This window comes from Canis lupus, chromosome 8, assembly GCF_011100685.1.
Source record: "Canis lupus familiaris isolate Mischka breed German Shepherd chromosome 8, alternate assembly UU_Cfam_GSD_1.0, whole genome shotgun sequence".
NCBI classification, from domain to species: Eukaryota; Metazoa; Chordata; class Mammalia; order Carnivora; family Canidae; genus Canis; species Canis lupus.
Genome location: NC_049229.1, coordinates 36187973 through 36213147, shown reverse-complemented (window position 1 = coordinate 36213147; position 25175 = coordinate 36187973). Strand labels below are relative to the sequence as shown.

At 35.2% G+C, this 25175-nt stretch overlaps 1 protein-coding gene across 6 annotated transcripts in view; it reads right to left on the bottom strand.

Moving 5' to 3' along the window:
* Nucleotides 1-25175, bottom strand: part of MNAT1 (MNAT1 component of CDK activating kinase) — a 188579-nt gene that overhangs the window by 16498 nt on the left and 146906 nt on the right. For 2 of the 6 annotated variants that reach the window (XM_038544873.1, XM_038544874.1), the window contains one exon: nt 16599-16725. The exons of the other annotated variants lie outside the window; for them this stretch is intronic. In XM_038544873.1, the coding sequence (XP_038400801.1) occupies nt 16599-16725 (127 nt within the window). The remainder of the gene's footprint in view (nt 1-16598; nt 16726-25175) is intronic. 6 annotated transcript variants of the gene reach the window in all.

Below are 25175 nucleotides of genomic sequence, written 5' to 3'. Positions count from 1 at the left end.
TACTAAGAACAAATTTAACAATTCGTGTTTTTTTTTTAAATTTCCAATTACTCTATGTAAATGTCATATACTGTCACAATATAATTAAAACACTAAAAATACTCATGTGATCTTGATTCATAAAGGATAATATACATGCTTATAAAGGAATATTAGAAAGTGCCTCAATGGCCTATGTCCTTCTTGTCTTGTGGTTACAGAGAAGAATGATCAAAGATTCATTTAACCTTGGGTCTGGGCCCATACGGTAAAGTGTTCCTTATAAGAAATCCATTTCGTATTCAAATTTATTCCTAATAAAAACAAAGAATATATTTATTGTTAGAATTCCTTCATATAAAGATCCACTATCTTTTTCTTGGCAAAGAGCTCTAAACAGAGGTCAAAGTACCTGACTACTATATTACATATTAAGTTTTCTATAATACATTATAGATTCAGAAGATGGATTTTAAAATATGAAAAGTGCTACCTGTGTCTCAAAAAAACATTTCTGAACACAGTAGGAGGTGTTTGGGAAGTATCCTTACCCTTAATGAAGTTTACCTTGAACAAGAAAGTACACTGCTGAGACCTGATGAGTGAAAGCACTTGAGCCTACACGATGATAGTAAGTGGTACTTAGTAGCTTTGAAACTCTAATTCTAATGTCTTCACATTAGCTGCTTAATTGCACTGACTGAATTTTTCATTAGGTGACCAAATACTTATTTTATTAGCTTTGGGAAACTATAATAGTCATGTTTACAGTAAGAATTTTCTAAACATTTATGCCCTCAAATTGAGCAAAGACTTAATACTCTTTAATAGCTATGTTTTATGTGAACATTCTGAGTCTTCCTTATCTATTTTTCTATGAATAGTTAAGATAATTAAAAGGTTTCCAGTACTAGCCAGAAAGCCAGAGATAATTTTTCACAGAAAATTATTAGTTCTAGAAACGAAAATTGAAGTGCCTGGCTTACCAGAACTTGGGACAATATACAGCTTTGTAATTCTTATGGAATTTTGTAATTCTTAAGGAATCAGGAGGAAATCCACTTTTATACTAGTATAAATGAATATATTCTGCAAACTTAAAAAATGGTTACATGTTGGCTAATTTGGGCAAACACTTCAGATGCTACCTAAATGAGAAACTTTTATTTAGCTTTAGTTCTCACATTTGATATTTTTAAAATAGCATAGTATGCTCAAATCAATATAATGGACTCCCATTTAATGGAGCCTACTGAAATGTCAATGTGTTACAGTGAATATATATAAAACTCAAACATTTAATTTGATTATATTATAAAAATATAATACATGAATGCATGAGAGGAATTCTTCAAGAGGATGGCAAATGTCTATGGAATAATTCTATATTTCTACATAAAATAACATTATATAAAACATGACCATGAAGTGTCAAACATTAAAGTACTATTGTAATTATGTAATAAAGATGTTTAACACTGCTGCATTTTAACAGACAGCAGACTAAGTAGAAAAGTAATGTAAAGGTACATCATGCTCTTAATTTTCACATAAGGAGTCTTTTAAAAAACAAAAAGCAAAAAAAAAGCAAAAAATAAAAAATAAATAAAAATAAATAAATAAATAAAAAATAAAAAACAAAAAGCAGTAATACAGGGGATCCCTGGGTGGCTCAGCAGTTTGGCACCTGCCTTCGGCCCAGGGCATGATCCTGGAGTCCCGGGATGGAGTCCCGCATTGGGCTCCCTGCATGTTGCCTGCTTTTCCCTCTGCCTGTGTCTCTGTCTCTGTCTCTGTCTCTCATGAGTAAATAAACTATATTTTTTAAAAAGCAGTAATACACTAATCAGACACTACAAATATGTCTACAAGTCTATCTCCTCAATCCTATTGTTTTCCTCTAAGAAGATAATACTTTCCAGTGGTTTACAGAATGTCTATGGCTCTTGTGTCAAGAAAATGAAAAATTATACAAATATCAGGAAAACAGAAGATTAAGAATGATGTCTAAGATGCAGAAAACTACACAGCATTTTAATCTATTTATGTTTTAATACTCTAGATAACTGGCAATGTTTAAACTCAGATATGATTACAGAAGACTGAAAGAAGTTTAGCGATGTGAGTTTTCCCTTAGTTTGCTTCCTTTTCTTTCTTTGCTCAAGGGCAAGCATTTTAGTCTGCAGTGATCCAAAAAATATGCATGTTCTGCAGTAACTATAATTTGCTGACAAAATATACTGAACAAAGAAAAGATTCACAGAGCTCCCAGTTTAACTTAATTCTACTTGGTGGTTTTGGATGATTCATATTTCAATGACAAAAGAAAATAAACCACTGATAAGGTTCCACATCAACAGATTATACAATTTCGATTAACTTTACAAAAACACTTTCATGTTCAATTTCTTCTTTGCTCATCATAAGAACCCAATGACCCAATGAAGCAAATTTAGGTTCAGAGACGTTTCAATTTGCCCAAGATACAGATACTGCCCTACGAAGAGAGAGTAACAGAAACATGATTAAGACCATCTTGAAAGTGATTGCATAATAGTAGTGAAAGAGATACAAATGGATTATAAAAGTGAATGAGAAGCTAGCACATAAGGAAAATGATGAAGGCAGTTCCAAGCTTCCATCCCTCCACAGAAACATTGAAAACAAGTGAAAACTGCCAGAATCAACTTTGTCAGAACTCTGGAAAACAGCTAAAGGTTTATGGTAACCAAGGGAATGCTGAAATTAAGAAAAAGGCAACTTAAAACTTTGTAGGCAAGCTTTGTGGCATGTTTACTTGCCCTTGCCCCACAACCTCCCCAGCTCAGCAGCCCTTCTTCCTGTATAGAACCACAGTTCCTGGTTCAAGAGGGAGCAAAGCAGATATTATAAGCAAATTACCGTGTTTGTCTGCTCTATCCTATCGGAGGGCTAACTGAAGGATTGACACAAGATACTCATCTCACCTGAGGGAAAGAATAACAGCTGAGACATACAATAGACTACCTAAAGCCTGGGACGAAAAGTTAAGGAGAGACTATTCATATTATTTTTAAGGTACAAGGAACACTCTCTCAAGGACAGAGCATATGTTAAGCCATAGCATATGTTAGTGTCAATAAATTTTACAAAGGCTGAAATCATACAAAACATCCTCTCTGGCCACAATGGAATGAAAGCTAGAAATCAATAAAAGAAGGAAAGTGGAAAATACATGACTATGTGAAAATGAAACAATATACACTTAAGCAATGAACGGGTCAAAGAAGATATCAAAAGGGAAATTAGAAAATATTTAGTGAGGAGTGAAAATAAAAACAACACACAAAACTTACAGAATATAGGGAATGTAGAGGCTGCTTTTAGACAACAAGCTTGAGCAATGGCAACTTGAGCAAAGCAAAAGGGAACACAGGGACCACCACAGAACCGAGTGCAAACAGGCTCAATAAGTGACCCATCTTAAAAGTTATAGGCCATTGCCTCCTCACAGTATCTCCCTTGCTCTCCTGCTGCTGCTCTATGGCAGTGTATTCAATAAACTTTTATCTCTTTTGGTCTGCCTTGGTGAATTCTTTCACCAACCCTCCCTCACCGCAGCCCCTCATCTAACCACAGATTAGACTGAATATAAATGAAAGAGAGAACAACAAAAAAAAAGAGAATTGATAAAAACAAATGGTACTGGGGCGCGTGGGTGGCTCAGTTAGTTGGGTATCTGCCTTTGGCTCGGTCATGATGTCAGGATCCTGGGATTGAGCCCCGCATTGGGCTCCCTGCTCAGTGGGGAGCCTGCTTCTCTCTCTCCTTGTCTTCTCTCTCTCTGTCAAATAAATAAAACCTTTAGGGGGAAAAAAAGAACTTTGAAAAACTTAGCAACACCGACAAACCTTTAATCAGACTGACAAAAAAGGAAGATGCAATTAACTAAGAACTAATTATGAACAATTATATGCCAACAAACTGGATAACCTAGATGATATGGACAATTCCTAGAAACACACAAATTGCAAATGTAATGCATTTATCTGCTTTGGATAATTTAATATATCAACAGAAATGTTTAGGAATAAAAAGAAAAAGTAAATGAAACTCTTTTCCCTTCTCCCCACTCCCCACGACCCAGTGGCTGGATACATAATTGATCCTAATGAGAGGATAGGAAAAACAAAAACAAATAGATGAAAGATGAGCCAGAAGGTGACATCCTAATTCTGCTGCCTATAGGCCATATGGCCTAAAGCAAATGGCTTTGCAGCAGCTTCTCCACCTATAAAATGGATGTGATGGTAATTAAATTTGCTCTGATTATCTCCCACGATTGTAGTTATGAATCAAATGAGATGATGTGCTTTGAAATTATGAAGTACTCTGAAATTATCTAACAGTGTTAGTATGAATAGAGGCACATTTACTCAGTTAATTTTCAATTATTTCCAGTAGCAATTTATAAAGTGGTTCACAGATCTACAGCAGTTAAACTTGAAAGGTTAATTGTATGTTCAACAGTCATGAGAAGAATCAAACATGTTGATTTACAAACACACACAGTTTTTATTCAATTAACATAAATTTATGGAAAATCAAAAAGGGGCACCTGACTGGCTCAGTTGGTAGAGCATGTGACCCTTGACATGGGGTTTATGAATTGAGGCCTCACACTGGGTGTGGAGATTAATTAAAAATAAAATCTTAAAATATTTATGTAAAGTCAAACAACTAATAGACTACAAGCAGGTTAAAAACACATCTGTAAATAAATTATTAATAATATTCTGTCATATTCACTACAATAAAGTGTCTTACAACTTAATTCTATTGAAAAACGCTTTATGTCAATCAGGATAAGCTCAGTTCTGCCATAATGAACATTCCCTAAATTTCAGATGCTTACTCTAACAAAGGCTTACTGCTTGCTAACACTATTTGTCTAGTGTACGTTAGGAACGGAAATACCACTCATCACAGGCATTTAGGGACCCAGTCTGATGGAGATCCCACCTCAATTGCTTCCATGGTTAATGAGCCAGCAGGAAGAGAACACTGAGAATCTCATACACAGCCATAAGACCATTTGCTCGAAAACTCATTTCACTGGCAGACACAACTCACGTGGCTTACTTCAAAGGGGACAGGGAAAAGGAATTCCTCTGTGTCCAAACACAGTGTTTGTAAGTTGATCTCTGGCTAGCACAGACATCAAACAGTAATTCATTAAAAACAAAAAAAACCCATAGTTCTGATACATCTTTTCCTTTTCTTCTATATAGTAAAAGATTGAGGGTGCCTAGGTGGCTCAGTAGGTTAGATGGCTGCCTTCAGCTCAGGTCATAATCTCTGTCCAGGTCCTGGCGTGCACTCTCTCTCCCTCTGGCCCCTCCCCACCGCTCTTAGTATCTCTTCAAATAAATAAATTAAAATCTTTAAAAATCATCTTTGACTTCTTTGCAGATAGTACTTCAAGAGTATTTGGCGGGATGCCTAGGTGGCTCAGTGGTTGAGTGTCTGCCTTTGGCTCAGGTCATGATCCCAGGGACCGGGGATAGAGTCCCACATCAGACTCCTCGCAGGGAGCCTGCCTCTCCTCTGCCTATATCTCTGCCTCTCTTTATGGGTCTCTCATGAATAAATAAATACATAATTTTTTAAAAGAGTCATTTGGATGGCAAACAACAACAACACAAGACACAATAGGTGTTGATAAAGATACCGAGAATGGGAAACCTTCTTGCACTGCTGGTAGGAAAGCAAACTGGTGTAGCCACTGTGCAAAACAGTAGTTTCCTCAAAAAGTTAAAAATAGAACTGCCCTATCTATGATCCAGCAACTGTACTATTAGGTATTTACCCAAATAACACAAAAATACTACTTTGATGGGAAACATGCACCCCTATGTTTATAGCAGCATTATCAACAATAACCAAATTATTGGGACACCTGGGTGGCTCAGCAGTTGAGTGTCTGCCTTTGGCTCAGGGCGTGATCCCAAGGTCAGGGATCAAGTCCCACATGGGGCTCACTGTGGGGAGCCTGCTTCTCCCTCTGCCTATGTCTCTGCCTCTTTCTATCTATGTCTGTGTCTCTCATGAATAAATAAAATCTTTTAAAAAATTACTAGTAAAAACTCATTGCTGACATCTCATAATCACATTCTATGTCTGGTATTAAATTCTTTAAAATTTAATTATCTTTAATATAAATGACTTAAAGTACAAAGATAAATGTTTCTAACACTGATAATCAGGATTATAAATTTCAGAACAAGTGAAAACTGGAATCTTTGGGACTATGAAAAACTAATGAATATACAGAGCTCTAAAAGCTCAGTGACAGAGTTTTAGTTGGAATTATTTTGTGGGTAAAAGCACCAATTTTACCAATGTCCTTGACGCTATATGTACAGAAGATTTGTTAGTAAGGAAGGTAAAGAGATGCCTTGCTGCCACCATGGTCCCTTTCTGCAGAAAACCCCCTCCCTAGTGCCTCGATCATAGTCTTTATGAAAAGAACTAAGGTTCACTTCTATGTGCTCCTTTAATAATATGACAAAACTTTCAATATTAACATAGAAAAATAAATAGATGATAATTATTTGATTTTTCTATTTAAGGACAATAAAGGATATAGCATGTACTTATTTGTGTTTTATGATGTTGTGAACAGTGAAATTTTATCTACCTCAAAATGCTCAATTGTGACTATATTTCCCTCTTGATATGTTTTTAAAGGTATGTTTTAAATTTAATTTCTTTTTAAGTTTTATTTATTTAAGTAATCTCTACTACTAATGTGGGGTCCAAACTCATGACCTCAAGATTAAGTCATACGCTCTTCCAACTGGGCTAGCCAGGTGCCTCTTTAATTTCTAAAATAAATTGTAATGGGCATAAAATGATCATTTCTAATATGCAAATAAGACCATTGCTACCATTTTATTCATTAAAACCTGATTTTTAATTTTCATTTTATTTATTTTTAAAGATTTTATTTATTTATTCATGAGAGACACAGAGGGAGAGAGAGAGGGAGAGAGAGAGAGAGGCAGAGACACAGGCAGAGAGAGAAGCAGGCTCAATGCAGGGAGCCCAACGTGGGACTCGATCCTGGGTCTCCAGGATCACGCCCTTGGCTGAAGGCAGTGATAAACCGCAGAGCCACCTAGGCTGCCCATGAACTGATTTTTTAAAAATTCCATTTACTGTAAATATCAATACAACAAAATAGATTCAAGCATCCAAAGTCAAACAAAATCTTACTATTTTTTTTAATCTTACTATTTTGATAATTATTACAGATTGTCTTATGCTGTGCTGGTAGAAAAACAAATGCCAGTACTACAGCGATACTATTTGAATAGCACTATTTTAAATAAGACTAAAAAAACGTCCAGATTGAAAAATTTAAAAAGTGAGGAATTACACCAGGGCCTCACTTCCCAAGACTCTGCAAATGATGATTTTGGTATTGATGATAAAGCTTATAAATCCTCAACAAGTATAGCATTTTGCTTCTGGGCACAGCTTGAGAACAAGACAGAAAATGTCCAGAATAACAGGTCTTCCTATACTATTACTAGTGGATTAAGAATAAGAAGTGATTGCTAAATGAAGACAGATGAACCATTTTGACCAAACTCCTTAAGAAAGACAACTTAATAAAAATCATTTCAATCACAGATATTACTCCACTTCTGAGTCCATTGTTCTAAAGGTGTTTTGGTCAGCTTAAAAACTTTTTAGTGGCATGTGGAAAGATTTAACAACCACTCCCTACCTTTGAATATAGAAGCAGCTTTCATTTATTGACTTTAAATAATCCTATGCTTTTCTTCAAAGTCAACTAAGTAATTAATAATATACATAATGCTTTTATAGCTTATCAGAATCTATGTTTTAACAATGAAATCTTTAAGAGACACAAAGTTGTTTCATCATTATAGCTACAAAAAAGTAACTACATTTTAAACTATTTTATTGAGAGTATCCTGGTCAATTATATTGTCCATTCATTAATACAGCTTCCTAAATCATGGGGACGAAGAGATCAAGGGAAAGGGGTCCAGACAGATAAATATTTTTAGATGAGATATAAATTTTCACTTGTTAAATTCATCATGGTTTATTATTTAAAAATCACATAAAATAGTCACACCAAGAACTATATAATATAAAAACCAGAAATAAAACAAAATTTCTGTATATTATGAAACTAACTAAAATACTATAAAATTACTGGTACTTAGTAAGTGCTAAGGCATTTCCTGATACTTTTTTTTAAAAGATTTTATTTATTTATTCATGATAGTCACAGAGAGAGAGAGAGAGACAGGTAGAGACACAGGCAGAGGGAGAAGCAGGCTCCATGCAGGGAGCCCGACGTGGGATTCGATCCCGAGTCTCCAGGATCCCGCCCTGGGCCAAAGGCAGGCGCTAAACCACTGCGCCACCCAGGGATCCCCTGATACTTTTAAAGAAATAATTAAAATTTTAACACTAGGTGGCAGAAGGTTATATTATGTTCTTACTAATAGAATAATTTAAATTATTCAATAGAAGCAATAAATTATAAGTCCAAAACTCACATTAAATTTTTTTTGAAAACCTGAGCATCTCAATCTATTCTAATTTTGACCCTTTTTCACATTTTGTAATGTTGAAGAGACGTGAGAAAGAATAAGGAAGAACTAAATTTAAAGGCTTCCTTTTAGATAACTCATCATAAGGCTATCTAGTCACTGAACCAAAATAAATAATTTAAAAGCTTGATGGTAAGCTTTCTCCTTTGCAGTGACTTTCGAATCTAATACTGCATGCTCTACAGTTTGAAAACAGCAGCATCAGTGAGGACCAAAAATCTGTTATATAGAATATACTGCTTTTTCCTTTCTCCTCCTACTCTGATTTGTCATCTTATTCTTGGCATTTCCTCAACCTTTGTCACTTTCTCTTTTCACCTACTTCTGTTTTGATACTTTTTTGGACCACCTAGTGCATCTGTTGAATGGACAGAATTGTAAACATAAAAATAGCATTTGGGTTTTTATTTTTTTTTTTTTGCTTTGTTTTATTTTTGCTTTGCTTCCCCTCCTCCATGCTATAACATGTACAGAGAAGGAATTTGTGAATTGTCAAAGAAGTGGTGATGATACAACACTGAAGTAAACAAATTTGTATCTTCTTCCTAGGTTCCTTCCTAAAAATAATCAACAAATGAAACCTCCTATCAAAGTATATATTACTTACCAGATTAACAAGTAAAGCACATGATGGCATGCCCATTTTGATTAACCTCTTCCTTGAAATATGATTTTCTTGATCTCTCTCCGTTGATTTTAAAACTCACTTAAATCAAAGAATTTTTTTTTTTGTAAGATTTTATTTATTTACTCATGAGAGACAGAGAGAGGCAGAGACATAGGCAGAGAAGCAGGCTCCATGTAAGCAGGCCCAATGCAGGACTCGACTCTGGGACTTCGGGATCACACCCTGAGCCAAAGGCAGACGCTCAGCCACTGAGCCACTCAGGCGTCCCTAATTAAAGAATTTTTACTTATTCTTCATATTTTTGTTCCTACCTTTGGGTACAGCTCTAATTCAAGCACTGTATGACTTCAACACATCATAATCCTTTGAGATTTCAATTTCTTTATCTCTAAAATAATAATTTTGAGAGAAATGATGTCTAAAGCCCCTTTTCTCTATTAAATTCTATGATTCATTCTTTGCCTCCTCCTATTCTCTAAATTTCCTACTAAGAAGTGTGAAATACAAAGATGACTTACCTCCAAGCTACAACAGTATTAATCATAAGATTATTAGTATTCCAATGATAGAGAAGAAAGTTCAAATTCCTCAACCTGACACAATCTAATTCCAACTTTTTTCTACCTCACCTTCCACTATTCTCTTTTCTGCAACCAATTCTGCATCCAAGCTTCAATACTGACTATTTACCATCTATGCTGCATTGCTTTCCATTAACTTCCTCAGTTTTGCATGCCAAAATCCAACCTATTTCCAGCTGAAATTCTGGGAAAGGCTTTTAAACTTACCTGGATCTCTTCCAAAGAATAGGCACAACATCCACTTTGGAGTCAGACAGTTCTAGGTTTAAATCTCACTTCCAAAGCTCTGTGACTTTGACAAGTTATTTAGCCTCTTTAAGCCCCCTGTCTCCTTATCTATAAAACAGTGATGATATACCTGTACATTATAGGGTTGTTGTGAAATGAATTAACGTAATATAAATGTTTAATATAGTGTCTAGCAAAGAGCAGGTATAATTCAGTATTCCATGTTAAGAATTAGGACTGTATATGCTCAAAATCAGTTCTTTTTCATTCCCCCAATGGATCCCAAGAGTACGCTTTGCTTAACTTTCTATGGTTCTCCTCACTATTTTTTCTTATAGTTACTTTCTTAGGTTATTAATCTATAAGCTCTGAGAGCAGAAACCAGGTCTATTGTCTCTTGGAATTTTTCACAATGTCAAACACATCATGTACCCATAAATGTACTCATAATATTTATTAAAAGAATTAAATACAGGAACATAAAAGAAAATACTACTTCATGATTAAGGGAATAATAACAACACACCTGGAAGTTAACACAAAATAGTTTCCATCTCCTTCAACTAATGCAAAATGATTATCAGTAAGAACCAAAATGCCAACTTTTCATCAATGCCTCAATGTAAATACGTTCTTATACTTTACAAAAAGATTTCAATAATTGCAATTTTTTTTAAAAAGGCACCTGCCTAGGGATCCCTGGGTGGCGCAGCGGTTTGGCGCCTGCCTTTGGCCCAGGGCGCGATCCTGGAGACCCGGGATCGAATCCCATGTCAGGCTCCCGGTGCATGGAGCCTGCTTCTCCCTCTGCCTGTGTCTCTGCCTCTCTCTCTCTCCCTCTGTGACTATCATAAATAAATAAAAATTTAAAAAAAAAAAAAAAGGCACCTGCCTAGAAAGTGGCCACTAACTGTATCACAAATAATTCCTCCTCTTCAGAGGAATATTTTTTGATAGATACAGTGGTCCTAACTGGCTAAAAAAAAGGGGGGGGGTGGAGGAAAACACTTACTTAGATGATTTCTGAGATTCATTTAAAATTCACTTAAATTTTCTGCAATATATGATAAACTGTAAGCCTTTAATAAACATTCAGGTGAAAAGCCAGAAAAACAGGGGTGCCTTGGGTGGCTGTTGGTTAAGCATCTCACTCTCGATTTTGGCTCAGGTCATGATCTCAGGGTTGTGAGATCAAGCTCCGCATCAGGCTCTGTGCTAAGCATGGAGCCTGCTTAAGATTCTCTCTCTCCCTCTCCCTCTGCCCTCCTCTCTTGTTCATTCAGCACACACTCTCAAAAAAAAAAAAAAAAAGATAACAGAAAAGCAGTATACAATTTGATTTTTTCCAAATCAGAACTACATATTCCCATTATATCATAACCTGAGATAATTTGAATTTGATGAGCAGATGCTTAAAGGATTTAAACGTACACTTTATTTTTTAAAGAAGATGACTAATTGCATGGGTATAGCAGTAGCACTAAACAGCAGTGGTGGTGGTGGTGGTGGTGACAACAGCAAGAGCAGTTATCATTTATTAAGGGCTTACTATATGCCTAGTATTTTGTTAAGCCCCTTAACACCCTTATCTCATTTTTCCACACAACTATATCACAGTTATAATTTCAGATGTGAGAAAACTGAGACTTAGGTTAAGCTACTTGTAAAATGTTATATAGCTAATACATAATACAGCAAGGTTTAGAACCTACTAAGCATGGCAACTCCACTGCCTCCCCCAAACCTATATCTGAATTTTATTACCAACTAAAATACAAAAAAGAAAAAATAACTAATAAACACAAATAAAAATGTACTAAGGTATAGAAAATTCTACTTTACCAGAATTTTTTTTAAAGGTTTTATGTTTTTTTTTTTAATTTTTTATTTATTTATGATGGTCACAGAGAGAGACAGAGACAGAGACACAGGCAGAGGGAGAAGCAGGCTCCATGCACCGGGAGCCTGATGTGGGATTTGATCCCGGGTCTCCAGGATCGCGCCCTGGGCCAAAGGCAGGCGCCAAACTGCTGCGCCACCCAGGGATCCCTTTACCAGAATTTCTTTCAGAGAAAACACTATCTGTATTTGTTTTACTCTTTGCTTCAAAAGAAACCCTTGATAAACTGGAGAGAAAGGTTGAAACACCGTGCTCCTCCCAAGAGCACTTAAATGTGGGAGAAAGAGTCTCCCACGTCATGGTGAGATAAGGGAAGGCATTTCTGTAGGTAACACAAAAAGAAAGCAAAAGAGAGAAGTGGATCCAACCAAATGACACAAGATTATAGTTGCAGGTAGGTGATACTATCCCTCCTTTTTTAACCCTTAAATCTTCAAGAAAATGTGAGATTTTTTGGGGGGAATCTACAGAAGCAACTTACATCTATATCCAAGGTACCACACAGTGGGACACAGCTTGCTTAAAGGATTATCTCGGCAGAGAACTAGAGCAGGGAGGTAAACAAGGGAAGGCAACAAACTTATGAGGATGGCTGTAAACTGTCAACAGCTATTGAATTGTTCAGATCCATGTTTTAGATGTGACTATGCTTTTTATTTCAGTGACAAAAGACAAGGGGTATCATTTCCTCCTTTCACAACAAAAACTGTCATTAAATAAATAAGTGAGGAATTGTCAATCATTCCCCCTCACCTTTTTTTCTTCACATTGTTTCTCAAATTCTTTGTTTTTTCAGGATTATCATGTCACTTTTTTCATTTGAATTCCTTTTCTTAAAATGGAAGTATTATTAACATACAGTGTTATATCAGTTTCAGGTGTACAATATAATAATGATTCAACAAAATTCCATTCATTATTCAATGCTATTCAAGGTTAAGTATACTTTCAATCCTCTTTTACCTATTTTAGTCCTCCCACCTACCCTCTGGCAACTACCAGTTTATCATGTTCACTTGTTTGGCTTCTTAAATTCCATATATGAATGAAATGATATAGTATTTGTCTTTTGCTGAGTGACTTAATTTCACTTAGCATTATACTCTCTAGGTCTATTCCTGTTGTTTAGAATGGCAAAATTTATTCTTTCTTAGGGTTGAATAATATTCCATTGCATGTGTGTGCGCACATACACACACACATCTTCTCTGTCCATTTATCTATGGATAGGCACTTGGGTTTCTTCCATATCTTGGCTATTGTAAATGATGCTGAAATACACACAAGGGTGCATATATCTTTTCAAATTAGTGTCTTCATTTTCTTTGGGTAAACACCCACTAGTGGAATTACTGGATCTTATGTTCCTTAAATTCTTCTTACTTACGATTTCTCCATTGTTTTGTTAAGAGCACAAATGAAATCATTGTGACAAAACTTCTTACCTGCCACTTTGTCTATTTTAAAACATTAAAAAACCATAGCAGTTTTCCTCAAAGATAAACTACATATTTCAATAATTAGAAAACAAATGCTGACATTTAACCCCAAAACTATAAGGAAGAATGGCAATATAACCATTTATCATGGAGTTCTTATCTTTAATTGATCAAATGGAGGGGAGGGGGTGGGCGGTGGAAAACTCAATAGATCTAAAAACAATATACCTAGGGGCACCTGGGTGGCTCAGTGGTTGAGCATCTGCCTTTAGCTCAGGTCATGATCCCAGGGTCCTGGGATCGAGTGCCGCATCAGGTTCTCCAAAGGGAGCCTGCTTCTCCCTCTGCCTATGTCTCTGCCTCTTTCTGTGTGTCTCTCATGAAAAAACAAATAAATAATAAAAACATACCTAATAGAGAGTCCAAGGGACTAGACTTTCCTACCTTGTATTTTCATATCCTGTCAGTAATTCTAAGGTCTTGGATATATTGTCTCATTTAGTCAAAACAACCTCAAAGCAACCATATAAGGTAGGTGCTATTATTATATCCATTTTACAAAGGAGGAAACAAAGACATAGAATGATTAAGTAACTTGTCCAGGTCAATAAATCAAGCAAAAACACAGTCAAGATTTAAACCCAGGCAATTTAACTCCAAAAACCCTTCTCACACAACTCCTATACTATACTGCATCTTATTATTATTTACAGTGATTTATGTATCTTCAAAGATTTATTTTTAAGATTACTATTATATTTATTACATCCAATTTTTGGAAAATAGACAAGATAATGTTTGAAATTGTGATACAAAATCACAAATATTCAACTACTCAGAAATGAGCACCACCTCTGAACATGGGTTTCAAAATGGTAAGTGCTAGAGCACAGGATCAGAAATAGTTAAACAATAACTGTGGAGTGTGCTTAACTGTCTTGGGAATTAATGTCAATAGAGTATACTAAGATTCCTAAGTGACATTAAATAGAAGTTTTATATATGCATATAACAGTAAATCCCCTAAAATTAATGTTCTAAATGGGTAAACTAAAATATATCTAGTATTTAAAGAAGAATGAAAAGTAAAAAACAAATAGCTGAAATACCCGCACACTTTTCCTATGACACCTTGAATTATAGTAATCATTATCCAACTATATCTCTAAAGGCAAAAAAAAAAACCTTCAAATTTTCTAAAAATGGTAACTTCTTAAAAATGAAATGAAATGTTATACTAAGTGGAATTGCATTTCTGGGATGCAAACCAATTTATGATGAACCAACACTGAACACTTATGGCATAATTTAAGGCTGCTGTAGCTTTGTAAGGAAAAAGAAAAACTAAATATTATTCTCTTAAAAAGTGTTTTATACAAAAAAAAAAGAAACACATTTTAAGAAATATGAATAAGAAACTGATTTGTCAGTCTAATTTTAGACTGCACTTAACATAAGAAAAAAAGTAATAGGACTTTAATAACGCTTGTTTGAGAGAAGTCATTTCCTGTTAAGTCATAATACATTCCTGATGTCATTGGGTGGCAAAGTATGAGTACTAAAAGAAAGTGTCTACATGCTTTTGATAAGAAAACTTCATTTTTCCCATGTGCAACTGGAACCAATATCATGCCAATTTCAAAGTATCTGTCTTCATAAGGCTACAAAGCAGGAAGCAAAATGAGTAATACAGTTGAGTCCATACAATGAAAAGGATTCTCTATCATTTTTTTCTCTTTGGTATCACCTATCAAATAAGTTATGGAAACCAAAACTAGAATTAAAAATGAATGGTAATACCATGTGCAACAACATGGATGGACCTAGAGGTTTTTATGCTAAGTGAAATAAGAAGGTGAAAGACAAACATGATTTCACTTACATGTAGACTCTAAAAGACAAAACAAAAACCAAAGGCAGAAACAGACCCATAAATACAGAGAACAAACTGATGGTCACCAGAGAGAAAGTGAGGGGATGGGCAACATGGATGAGGGAACTGGAGGTACAGGCTTCCAGTTATGGAATGAAAAGTCACTGGGATGAAAGCCCTGGCACAGGTAATACAGTTAATGATACTGTAATAGCACTGTATGGTGACAGATGGTAACTATACCCTTGTAGTGAGCATAACACAACCTATAGAATTGTCAAATCACTACACTGTACACACCTGAAACTAATGTAACATTGTATGAACTATATTTCAATTCAGAAAAAGGTTTTAAAAAATGAATGGCAAATAATCCACTGATGATCAGAAAAGTAACATTAACATAATGGTATCTAATACTGAGAGGTTCAGCTTGTTTTAAATAAATGAAGCATATGTTTTAAACACTAACATAAAGTTATACAGGTAGAAAAACATCAAATTATTGAAAGAGATCATTCAGGATATATACCTGATAGGGACTGGCTTTAGCCACCCAGTAAAGATAGTATTGTTTTCCACATATTAAGAAAATAGAAGTATAGGGTAGAGAGCAGGTTAAGAACATTAACCTGATACAATAAAATACTGTGTGCCACTGACTGTGTATTTTACAAAAATGACATAATTGTATCTTAGATTACAAACAAACATAACTAAATAGAATGATAAACCCAGTCAATCTTTGAAAGAGCTTTTGCTCCTGAGACAGATCATCAGCTGCAGAATAAAGATGAAGAGAAAAAGAAAAAAAAAGGCAAATATTTAAGTACAAGCTATCCTATAGACACAAAGAGCATGCTTATTCCCAAAACCACTGAACAAAAGATGTAAATAGTTGTGTAAATTTAAAGTTAGCTGGGTATCTAAGGGAGTACATAATTCACCATTATTTTTTAAAATGGACTTTCAGAATGTTTAAAAATCTTTTACCCTGACAACTAAGCAGTTCTTCTCAGACTATAATAGCAACTCAACAGCTGTAATATATGCCTTAAATTATATATTCATAAAAAATATATATTTTTATGTATATATACATATTATGGACTTTAATGTAGGTAGTAGTATTCACCCAAACTAACTAAATCATAAATATTAAAGGTTTCAGCATTACTAAATAAAAAATTTAGGTCTACAAGATCTACAGACAGATTTTTAAAATAAAGGACACTAACACAAAAATCAGAGATATATCATGAAAACAAAATTTTAAGTTACACTCAATAATACAACAGGCTTTGTTAAGCCAGAAGTTTTTACAGTCTACCTACTTTTATCCAGCCCAGCAGCTGTGGCAAGTGGTGGTGGTGAATCAGAAGGAAGTGGCAGCTGCACAGACTCTCTGGCAACAGAATAATGCAGTCCCTGTCTTTCTCTGACTTCTCTTCTTGGGCCTCCCTTGACACAGCAGGCAACAAGAGCGAGCAGTGAGAATAAAGCCTGAAGCAGCTGCCTTAACATTCTGATGCTTGCTGTAGCTCTCACACATAAAGACTTGTGTCCAAGTGTCATACTCTATAGGCCATGCAAAACTCTGAAGGAGGCCTTCTCTCTATGAAAGTCATCACAGAGTTGGACTGGCATCTAAGCCAAAAACCTTGGCATTTTCGTAGACTGTTTCTTACTTTCCATATGAAGTCAGCTGCCAAATCCTATTAATTCTATCCCTAAATCTCTCTTGAATTCATTCTCTTAACTCCATCCTCACTGTTTAGACTTCTCTATTTTGGCCTTTTTTAAAATTTCAAGCTATTCAAATACATCATTCATACTGCTGCCTTGAGAAGTATTTTTAAATATAAATCCAAATATGTCGCCTATTAAAAGTTCAACAGCTCCTAATTACTAAAAGTGTATGGTCCAGGGGTACCTGGCTGGCTCAGTCAGTAGCAGATCATGCAACTCTTGATCTTTGGAGTATGAGTTCAAACCTCATGTTGCGTGTAGTTTGCTTAAAAATAGTATCTTAAAAAAAAGGTATATGGTCCAAAATCCAGATAGAGAAAACAGAAAAACAGTGGTTTTTCAACCTTGATTTAAGATACACAGAAGTAAATGGGAAGTAAATAAGGAAGTAGAGAAAATGAGTATTATCTAAAATATTTAATATGGCAAATAAGACTCTTTATGCTCTGTAATCCTAACCAGTTTCTTGTCACTCTTTGTTACAAACCCTGTGTTCTAGTAAGACTCAACGACTTATATTTCTATCAAAGGTACCATGTTCTTTCAAATCTCTCTCCTCCAACAGAATGGTATATGTATGCTACTGGCAGACTCAAATTTATCCTTTAAAATGGAGCTGAAATTCCATCACCTCCATGAAGCTTTCCTTGACCCTATCCCAAATAATGATATACTTGTTTATATGGCAGTCTCCATCTCCAGATGTCAGCTCTTGAGAGAGGAACCAGGGATGACTGGTATCCATACTTTAAGCACCCAGCACAATTATATACATTTCCGAAAGAAGAATCATCTTGGCCCCCATCTTGACCCCACTATCATGCCTCTCTCTCTTATAGCTCTCAAATTCTCTTCGATCTAAAAAGTTATTTCATGGAAAGATGATTCAGATGATTTTATAGGAAAGTTGTATCAAGAACATTGTTATGCTATTGAGACTGTTTCAGAACACAGAAAAAAGTTTATGAAGCAGACAAAAGATTGACCTGAAAACCATGAAAATACCTCCTACAACAATGTTTAGGATTATAGATTGAAGATCTTCAAGAAAACACTACCAATTTGTATAGTGTTATTTAATACACAGTATTAATCATGTGGTTTAAGTAGTGTGTAGTTTAATACTAAACAGTATTATATTACAGAAGCAATAAAAAAGTAAATAAAAATTTAAAAATAAAAAGCCATTTCAGAAACACCTGAGCCTTCAAGGCACTGTGAGATGAGGTAAAATGGGGTTCGGGGAGGTAAAAAACAAAAATGAGTAAGAAATTATTCTCAGATTTAGAAGAACTTACAATCTAGAGGAAAAAAATGACAAAAAGATAAAGAAGAAAGATGAATCTTTAGTAATAAGGATTTTGAAGGAAGATGTCTTTAAGTAAGTACTCTGGAACTAACCGATAGTAGCATCCGTAAATACAGCCAAAACTAAACATTGCCTCAATGACCCCTAATTTTTAACCTGGAAAAGCTATTAAGGGAGCCAGTTTTCCTTTACCAATGCATATTATATTTTTCTGACCTCTGAATGCAAATATCTTGAGTTTGAAGACTGAAACAAAATTTAAACCTTTCTGTATTAGAAGGTTAGGTGTTTGAGGTTGAAAGAAGCTGGTTCCTGTCAAAATGTTTCCTAGCCTAGGAATCAGAGACCCTCTTGGGTCTAAAACAATAATAATAAATATTTACTTCAGGGCTTAATTATAAATTGAGAGTAAAGATGTAAAATGTTTCCTTACAGTTTTCACATTTAAAATCAAACATTCCTCAAAAAATAAAATAAAATAAAATAAAATAAAATAAAATAAAATAAAATAAAATAAAATAAATAAAAAAAAACATTCCTCAAGCTTAATATATACCTCTAACACTCACTATTACTATTCCAGATAGGCCCAAAGCTAAAATGTAATTCAAAGAAAAGACAACATTCCTTAAGTCAAGAAAAAGTTCAGGACTCAGTAGTCACATACCTTTGCTTACAGTAAGAATTACTGCAGATGATATGCAAAACACGTGGCTTTAAAGGAAATTCAATGGGGAAAGAATAATTTTTCAACAAATGGTATTGGAACAATTGGGTAGCTGTGCAAAAAACATATCTCACACCATTACAAAAACATTAACTTGGCATAGATCAGAGGCCTAAATGTAAATATTAAAACTATAAAAACTTTTAGAGGAAAACACAGGAGGAAATCTTCATGGCCTTCAGGTAGCCAAAATTGTCTTAGGACACCAAAGGCACGTTCCATGAAAGAAAAAAAATGGTAAGATAGACTTGATAAAAATTCAACTATATTTATGTTTCAAAAGACATCAATAAAAACATGAAAAAAACCACACTCTGGGAAAAAATATTGACAAGTTATGATTCTAGCAAAGAACTGATATCAGAATATATAAATAACTCATAACTTAATAAGACAATGACCAGATTTTAAAATAGGCAATTGATCTGGACAGCTCAACAAAAAAGATATTTGAATGGTTAATAAGGATAAAAAAAGATGTTCAACATCACTAGTCATCAGGAAAATGCAAATTAAATATGCATTGGGATACTATCTTTTACCCACTAAAATGGTTACAATCAAAATGAGAGGTAATAGTGGGGCACTTGAGCGGCTCAGTCAGTTAAGTGTCCAACTCTTGATTTTGGCTCAGGACATGATCTCAGGGTCCTGAGATGCAGCCTCAAATCAGGCTCTGTGCTCAGCAGGGAGTCTGCTTAAGGTTCTCTCTCTCCCTCTGCCCCTTCCCCTGCTTGTGCATATGTTCTATATCTCCCCGCCTCCCTAATAAATAAATAAACTATTTTTTAAAAATGATAGGTAATACTAACTTTGGACCATGCTTCCACCAGGGGAAAAGGTAAGTTTCTTAGAAATTTATTCTATTTAGGGGATTGGAAACATTCTGCAGCTTTTCAAAAGCTAAACAGAAGCCCACTCACCTCTTCCTGACTTCTATCCTCACCCTATGCATGTATGCTGCTAAGGATATGGAAAAATAGGAACTCTCATGCTAGTGGGAAGGTTAAATGTTACAGCCACCTTGGACAACAGTTCCTATACCTACTCCTAGGTATATACCCAAGAGAAAGAAATCATATGTCCATATAAGGATTTACATATGAATGTTCATAGCAGCATTATTCATAATGCCACAAATTCAGAAACAACTCGAAGCCCATCAACTTATGAATAGATAAGGTAGATAATAGTTAGATAAAATGTCATATATCCATACAATGGAATATTATTCAGCAACAAAGAGAAATGAGATATCAATATATGCTACAAAAACATGAAAGAAGCAAGACACAAAAGACCACATATTATATGATTACATTTACATGAAATGTCTAGATAGGCAAATCTATTGAGACAAAGAAGAGGTGAAAATGGTTGCCCATGTCTGGGAATGGGAAATGGGGATTAACTGTAAACGGACATGATGAATCTTTTGTGGATGAAAGAAAAGTTCTAACATTGGAATGTGGTCAGATTCAGTACATAATAAAAATGCTCAAAAAGAAAGAATTTTTTTTCTCTTTCTTCTGAACTCTCTAGACTTATCCTAGTACTTTTCATTTGCCATTTAACATTGGGCTCCTTGAGGCATGAGGATACTCACAAAGAACAGACCCTCCCCACATGCAGGGCACATACATCCAATCCTGACCTTCCCTGTAACCACAGCTCTGCTGGTGGTGGCAGGAGCAGCAGGAAATGAGCAGGGGCAAGGAGTAAGTGGCCTAGAATATTTTGCAGATAGGCAGGTAGATGCATGTGGCTCCAAGCCCACTAAAATATGTTCCATTAAAAAAAAATTAAAATAAGAATAAAAAATAAAACATGTTCCACTGTTCCGTCAGACTTTACTTACAAAACACAAATTCAAAGATAAAATTAAGAATTTCAAGATGGTGACCACAAAGCACTGAACTTCAAGTACAGGGCCTCTTTCAGAACATGGGACTACAATGGTCATACATACCTGAATCAGGACTTGATTGTAGTGATGGCAGCATAACTTGGTAAATTTACCAAAATTCCTTGAGTCATACACTTAAAATGGGTGAACTCTACAATATGTAAATTATACATCAGTGTGGGATTTTTTTTAATGGCTTTAAGAATTTACCAATTTGGGTAAAGCATCATGAGAGTGCAGGACATATAGGCCTTTATGTCTAGGCCTAAGTGAGTAAACCAGCCTGAGATCCTTTTCTAGAGCCAAGCAAAGGATACCCTCTGATAAAAAAAAAAAAAATTGTGTCTCAGAAAGCTCCATGTCAGGTCAGAAGATAAGGTTCTCTTTTTGAATATGTAAATTGGCAACTCTGTAGATAGAACAGGGGTAATTTCTGAGGTAATGAGTTTATCTCATAACTGGAAATAATACTTCTTAGATGCTAGGGGTTTCTAAACAAAGAGTAAGGCCAAATGAATAGCACTGTGTTTAAAGTCCACAATTAAGACTGAATCTCCATTGGGGTGCCTGGGTGGCTGAGTTGGTGAGCGTCCAACTCTCGATCTCATCAGACTTGATTTCAGCTCAAGTCATGATCTCAGGGTTTTGAGATTGAGCCCTACAACAGGCCAGGTGCTCAGCAGAGTCTGCTTGCCCCTACCCTGACCCCACCCCCTCACTTGCTCATGCATCTTTAAATAAATACATACATAACATACTTTTAAAAAGACTGAATCTCCATCAAAAGAGCTCTTACAGTGGGCAATTCCAAGTGCTGAATGGTTTCTGACTGAGCCTACTCTGACTCAATGAACCAGAGGCCTATACCTCTATGCTAGAATTTGATAACCTAAGTAATAACCTAAGGGCTCTTAAAAGACCTCACATTCTGCCAAAACACATACCTAAAATTACAGGTAAAACAGGATTGAGGCAGTTCACCCAAAACCTATGCAAAATTCATAATCATAGCACTAACAAAGACATTAATAATCCTCCTGTAAGTATTGGCATAGTTTATTTTATAAAAGGTTGGTTAAGTTCCAAACAAATAGATAATACAGTAAATATACCTTTTAGGATAAAGGAAGAAAAAAGTAAATGTAATTTGATGGGAAAAGTTGTGAGAAAGGGGTAAGGCTGCCAAATTATGAAAACAAGGGCAAGGGACGCCTGGGTGGCTCAGTGGTTGGGCATCTGCCTTTGGCTCAGGGCATGATCCTGGGGACCTAAGATTGAGTCCTGCATCGGGCTCCCCACAGGGAGCCTGCTTCTCCCTCTGCCTATGACTTTGCTTCTATCTCTCATGAATAAATAAATAAAATCTTTAAAAAGAAAAAGAAAGAAAACAAGGGCAACATGCACAAAAATTGGAAAGAACTCCAAAAAATAGCACTTCCAAGAGAGAGTGCATGGCAAAACTAAGCCAAAAAGAAGAACACAGTGAGAATGGGCATCCTATATAGTACTCTATTCATTCTTCTGTTGCTTGCTGCATGCATTCATCTATGTTAATGTATCTGTATATCTGAGTTCAGCTGCTATTACTAGGTAACATAACACATTTATCTACTGGGAAAAATCAGGTGTGAACCAAATCATGTGTGTCTCTCATATTTTATAGATATCATTCCCCTATTTACCATTCACATGAGTTAATCTGTATTATAGATATGAATGGGTTCTAGAAACAGGGGATGTAATAGGACAGACTGTATTTGATCTAATGCCTGTTTCAACTTGTTTACCAGTTGTTAACTCTTTCCCTGGTTTGCTTTATCCAAGATCCCCAATGCTGGACAGCTTTTAGTGATCATATCTGTAGAAAAACTTTCAGATAATTTTTCTCTCTACGCATTCAGCATTTTGTTTTAGAGAGTTGGGGGTGAGGGTGGTGTCTTTCAGGATGGTTTTACAAGACAGCAAAGAGATTTACTATATATCCTTATTTCTTCATTTAAAAAGTAGATAAATGAATACAGTAGTCCCCCCGCCTTATCCAGGGGAGATGCCTAGAATCACAGATAATACCAAACCCTATATATACGTTTTTCCTATATATACATATGATAAAGTTTAATTTACAAATTAGGCACACTAAGAGATTAACAAAAACTAATGATATAGAACAATTATAATATATTGTAATAAAAGTTATGCCAATGCATCCTCTCTCTCAAAACATCTTACTGTACTACACTCACCCTTCTTCTTGTGATTACTTAAGATAAAATGCCTACATGATCAGATGAAATGAGGCAGATGACAGGCATTGTGCCATAGCATTAGGCTACTATTGACCTTCTGAGGATAAGTCATAAGGAAGATCATCTGCATGCACATTGTGGTTGACTTTGGGTAACTGAAACTAAGGAAAGCAAGACTGTGGATTGGAGTGAGGAGGGGTATTGCTACTGTACTTCATTTTATTCTTACACTGGAAAACAATCTTAATTTTTCTTACTATAACACTAATAGAAAAAATATACTTTCCACCATAATCCAAAAACTAACACTGTTTTGCTATTTTCAAGGCATGGAATATAATAATAAAAAAAAAACAGGTACTGAATTTGAACAGCTCTTTAACAGTGGCAGAAGCTTAGTAATGTAACTTTTTATGCAAATCATACATTCTATTGATATGTGACATACCAATAAAGTAAAATGGTAATATCTCTCCAAATTAAAAAAAAAAAAAAGAACTCTTACTGCTTTGGAAATTTCATTATAGTTACAAATATTGACAAATGTTTTTAACTTAGAAAAATCTACTGGTCAAACAAGTTTTCATCATAAAAAAATGCAAACTGCTGAGCCAACGAAAGGTAAAATACTTGTTTCCTGAAACAAGCTTTTCTGTTTTACTTTTAATATTTCTTCTGGCTCTTTTAAAGTGGTGGTCATTATATTTATTAATGTTCATGTGCCAGATGTTAAAAAGCCATTTAGCCTTAAATGGGCCTTAAAAACACGCCTATCCTTCAATCCCGGGATTTTACTAATGAAATAATAAGGAATGTTACACAAAAATTTGGCAACAATCTATTTATAAAAACAACCTAAATATCTAATATGGAACTGCTTAAATAAATTATGATATGTAATACTTTAAATGATGCTATGGATAAATATGGAAAGATAGTTTCAACATGGTAAGTTAAAAGAGATAACAAAATAACACAGCAAGCATATGTGTTTTTATAAAATATACACTATACATGAAATATAGGAAAAGGTCTAGAAAGCTATTTACCATCGCTAAACCAGTGGTTTTCAAAGTGTGGTTCCCCAATCAACAGCATCAGCATCTCTTGGGAACCTGTTAGATATGAAAATTCTGGGGGCACATGGGTGGCTCAGTTGGTTAAGCATTTTGACTTTTGATTTCAGCTTAGGTCATCATCTCAGGGGCTCAGGTCATGATCTCACGGTCATGATATCAAGCCCCACATTGGGCTCTATGCTCAGCAAGGAGTCTCCTAGAGACTCTCTCCCTCTCCCTCTCCCTCTCCTCCCGCTCTTGCATGCTCATGGGCGCTCTCTCGGTCTCTCTCTCTCTCAAATAAATAAACAAATTTAAAAAAAAAAGATATAAAAATTCTGGGGCCCCACATCAGTCCTACTAAATCAGAAAAGTGTTTTAGTAAACCCTCATAGTGATTCTGAATACCAAAGTTGAGAATCACTATTCCAGATTCCTTATTAGAATCAGGATCCCTTTGAGACTCTGCTGACAATTATGAACTTTCAGAAAAGTGCACATTTGGAATGCTCAATTTCATACATAATTCAGAGACAAACAAAGCAGAAGGTATCTGTAGTGGTATAATACTATCTCCCCAATGGAGGATATTTATTGAGCCCTAGGACTCTACCTACAACAAAAAACACATACATAACTGCATATAAGTTGCCAAAACTAAACTGAGAAAAATGAAGGAACCAGAAAACTGTAAACCAAACCCTCGAGTCTGGCACACCAGTATTTCTTCTGGTTTGTCTTCACTTACTCAGATTCCAAGGCTGACATAAAATCTCCTGGGTTTAACTTTCCAAACTTCTGAACTTTATTGAGTTTACAGGTTGAACTTGTGCCCTTTGCAATGGAGAATTCTCACATGATCACTATTCCATTTGACTATCAATCTGTACTTCCTGGCCTTAAGAGAAAAACTTTC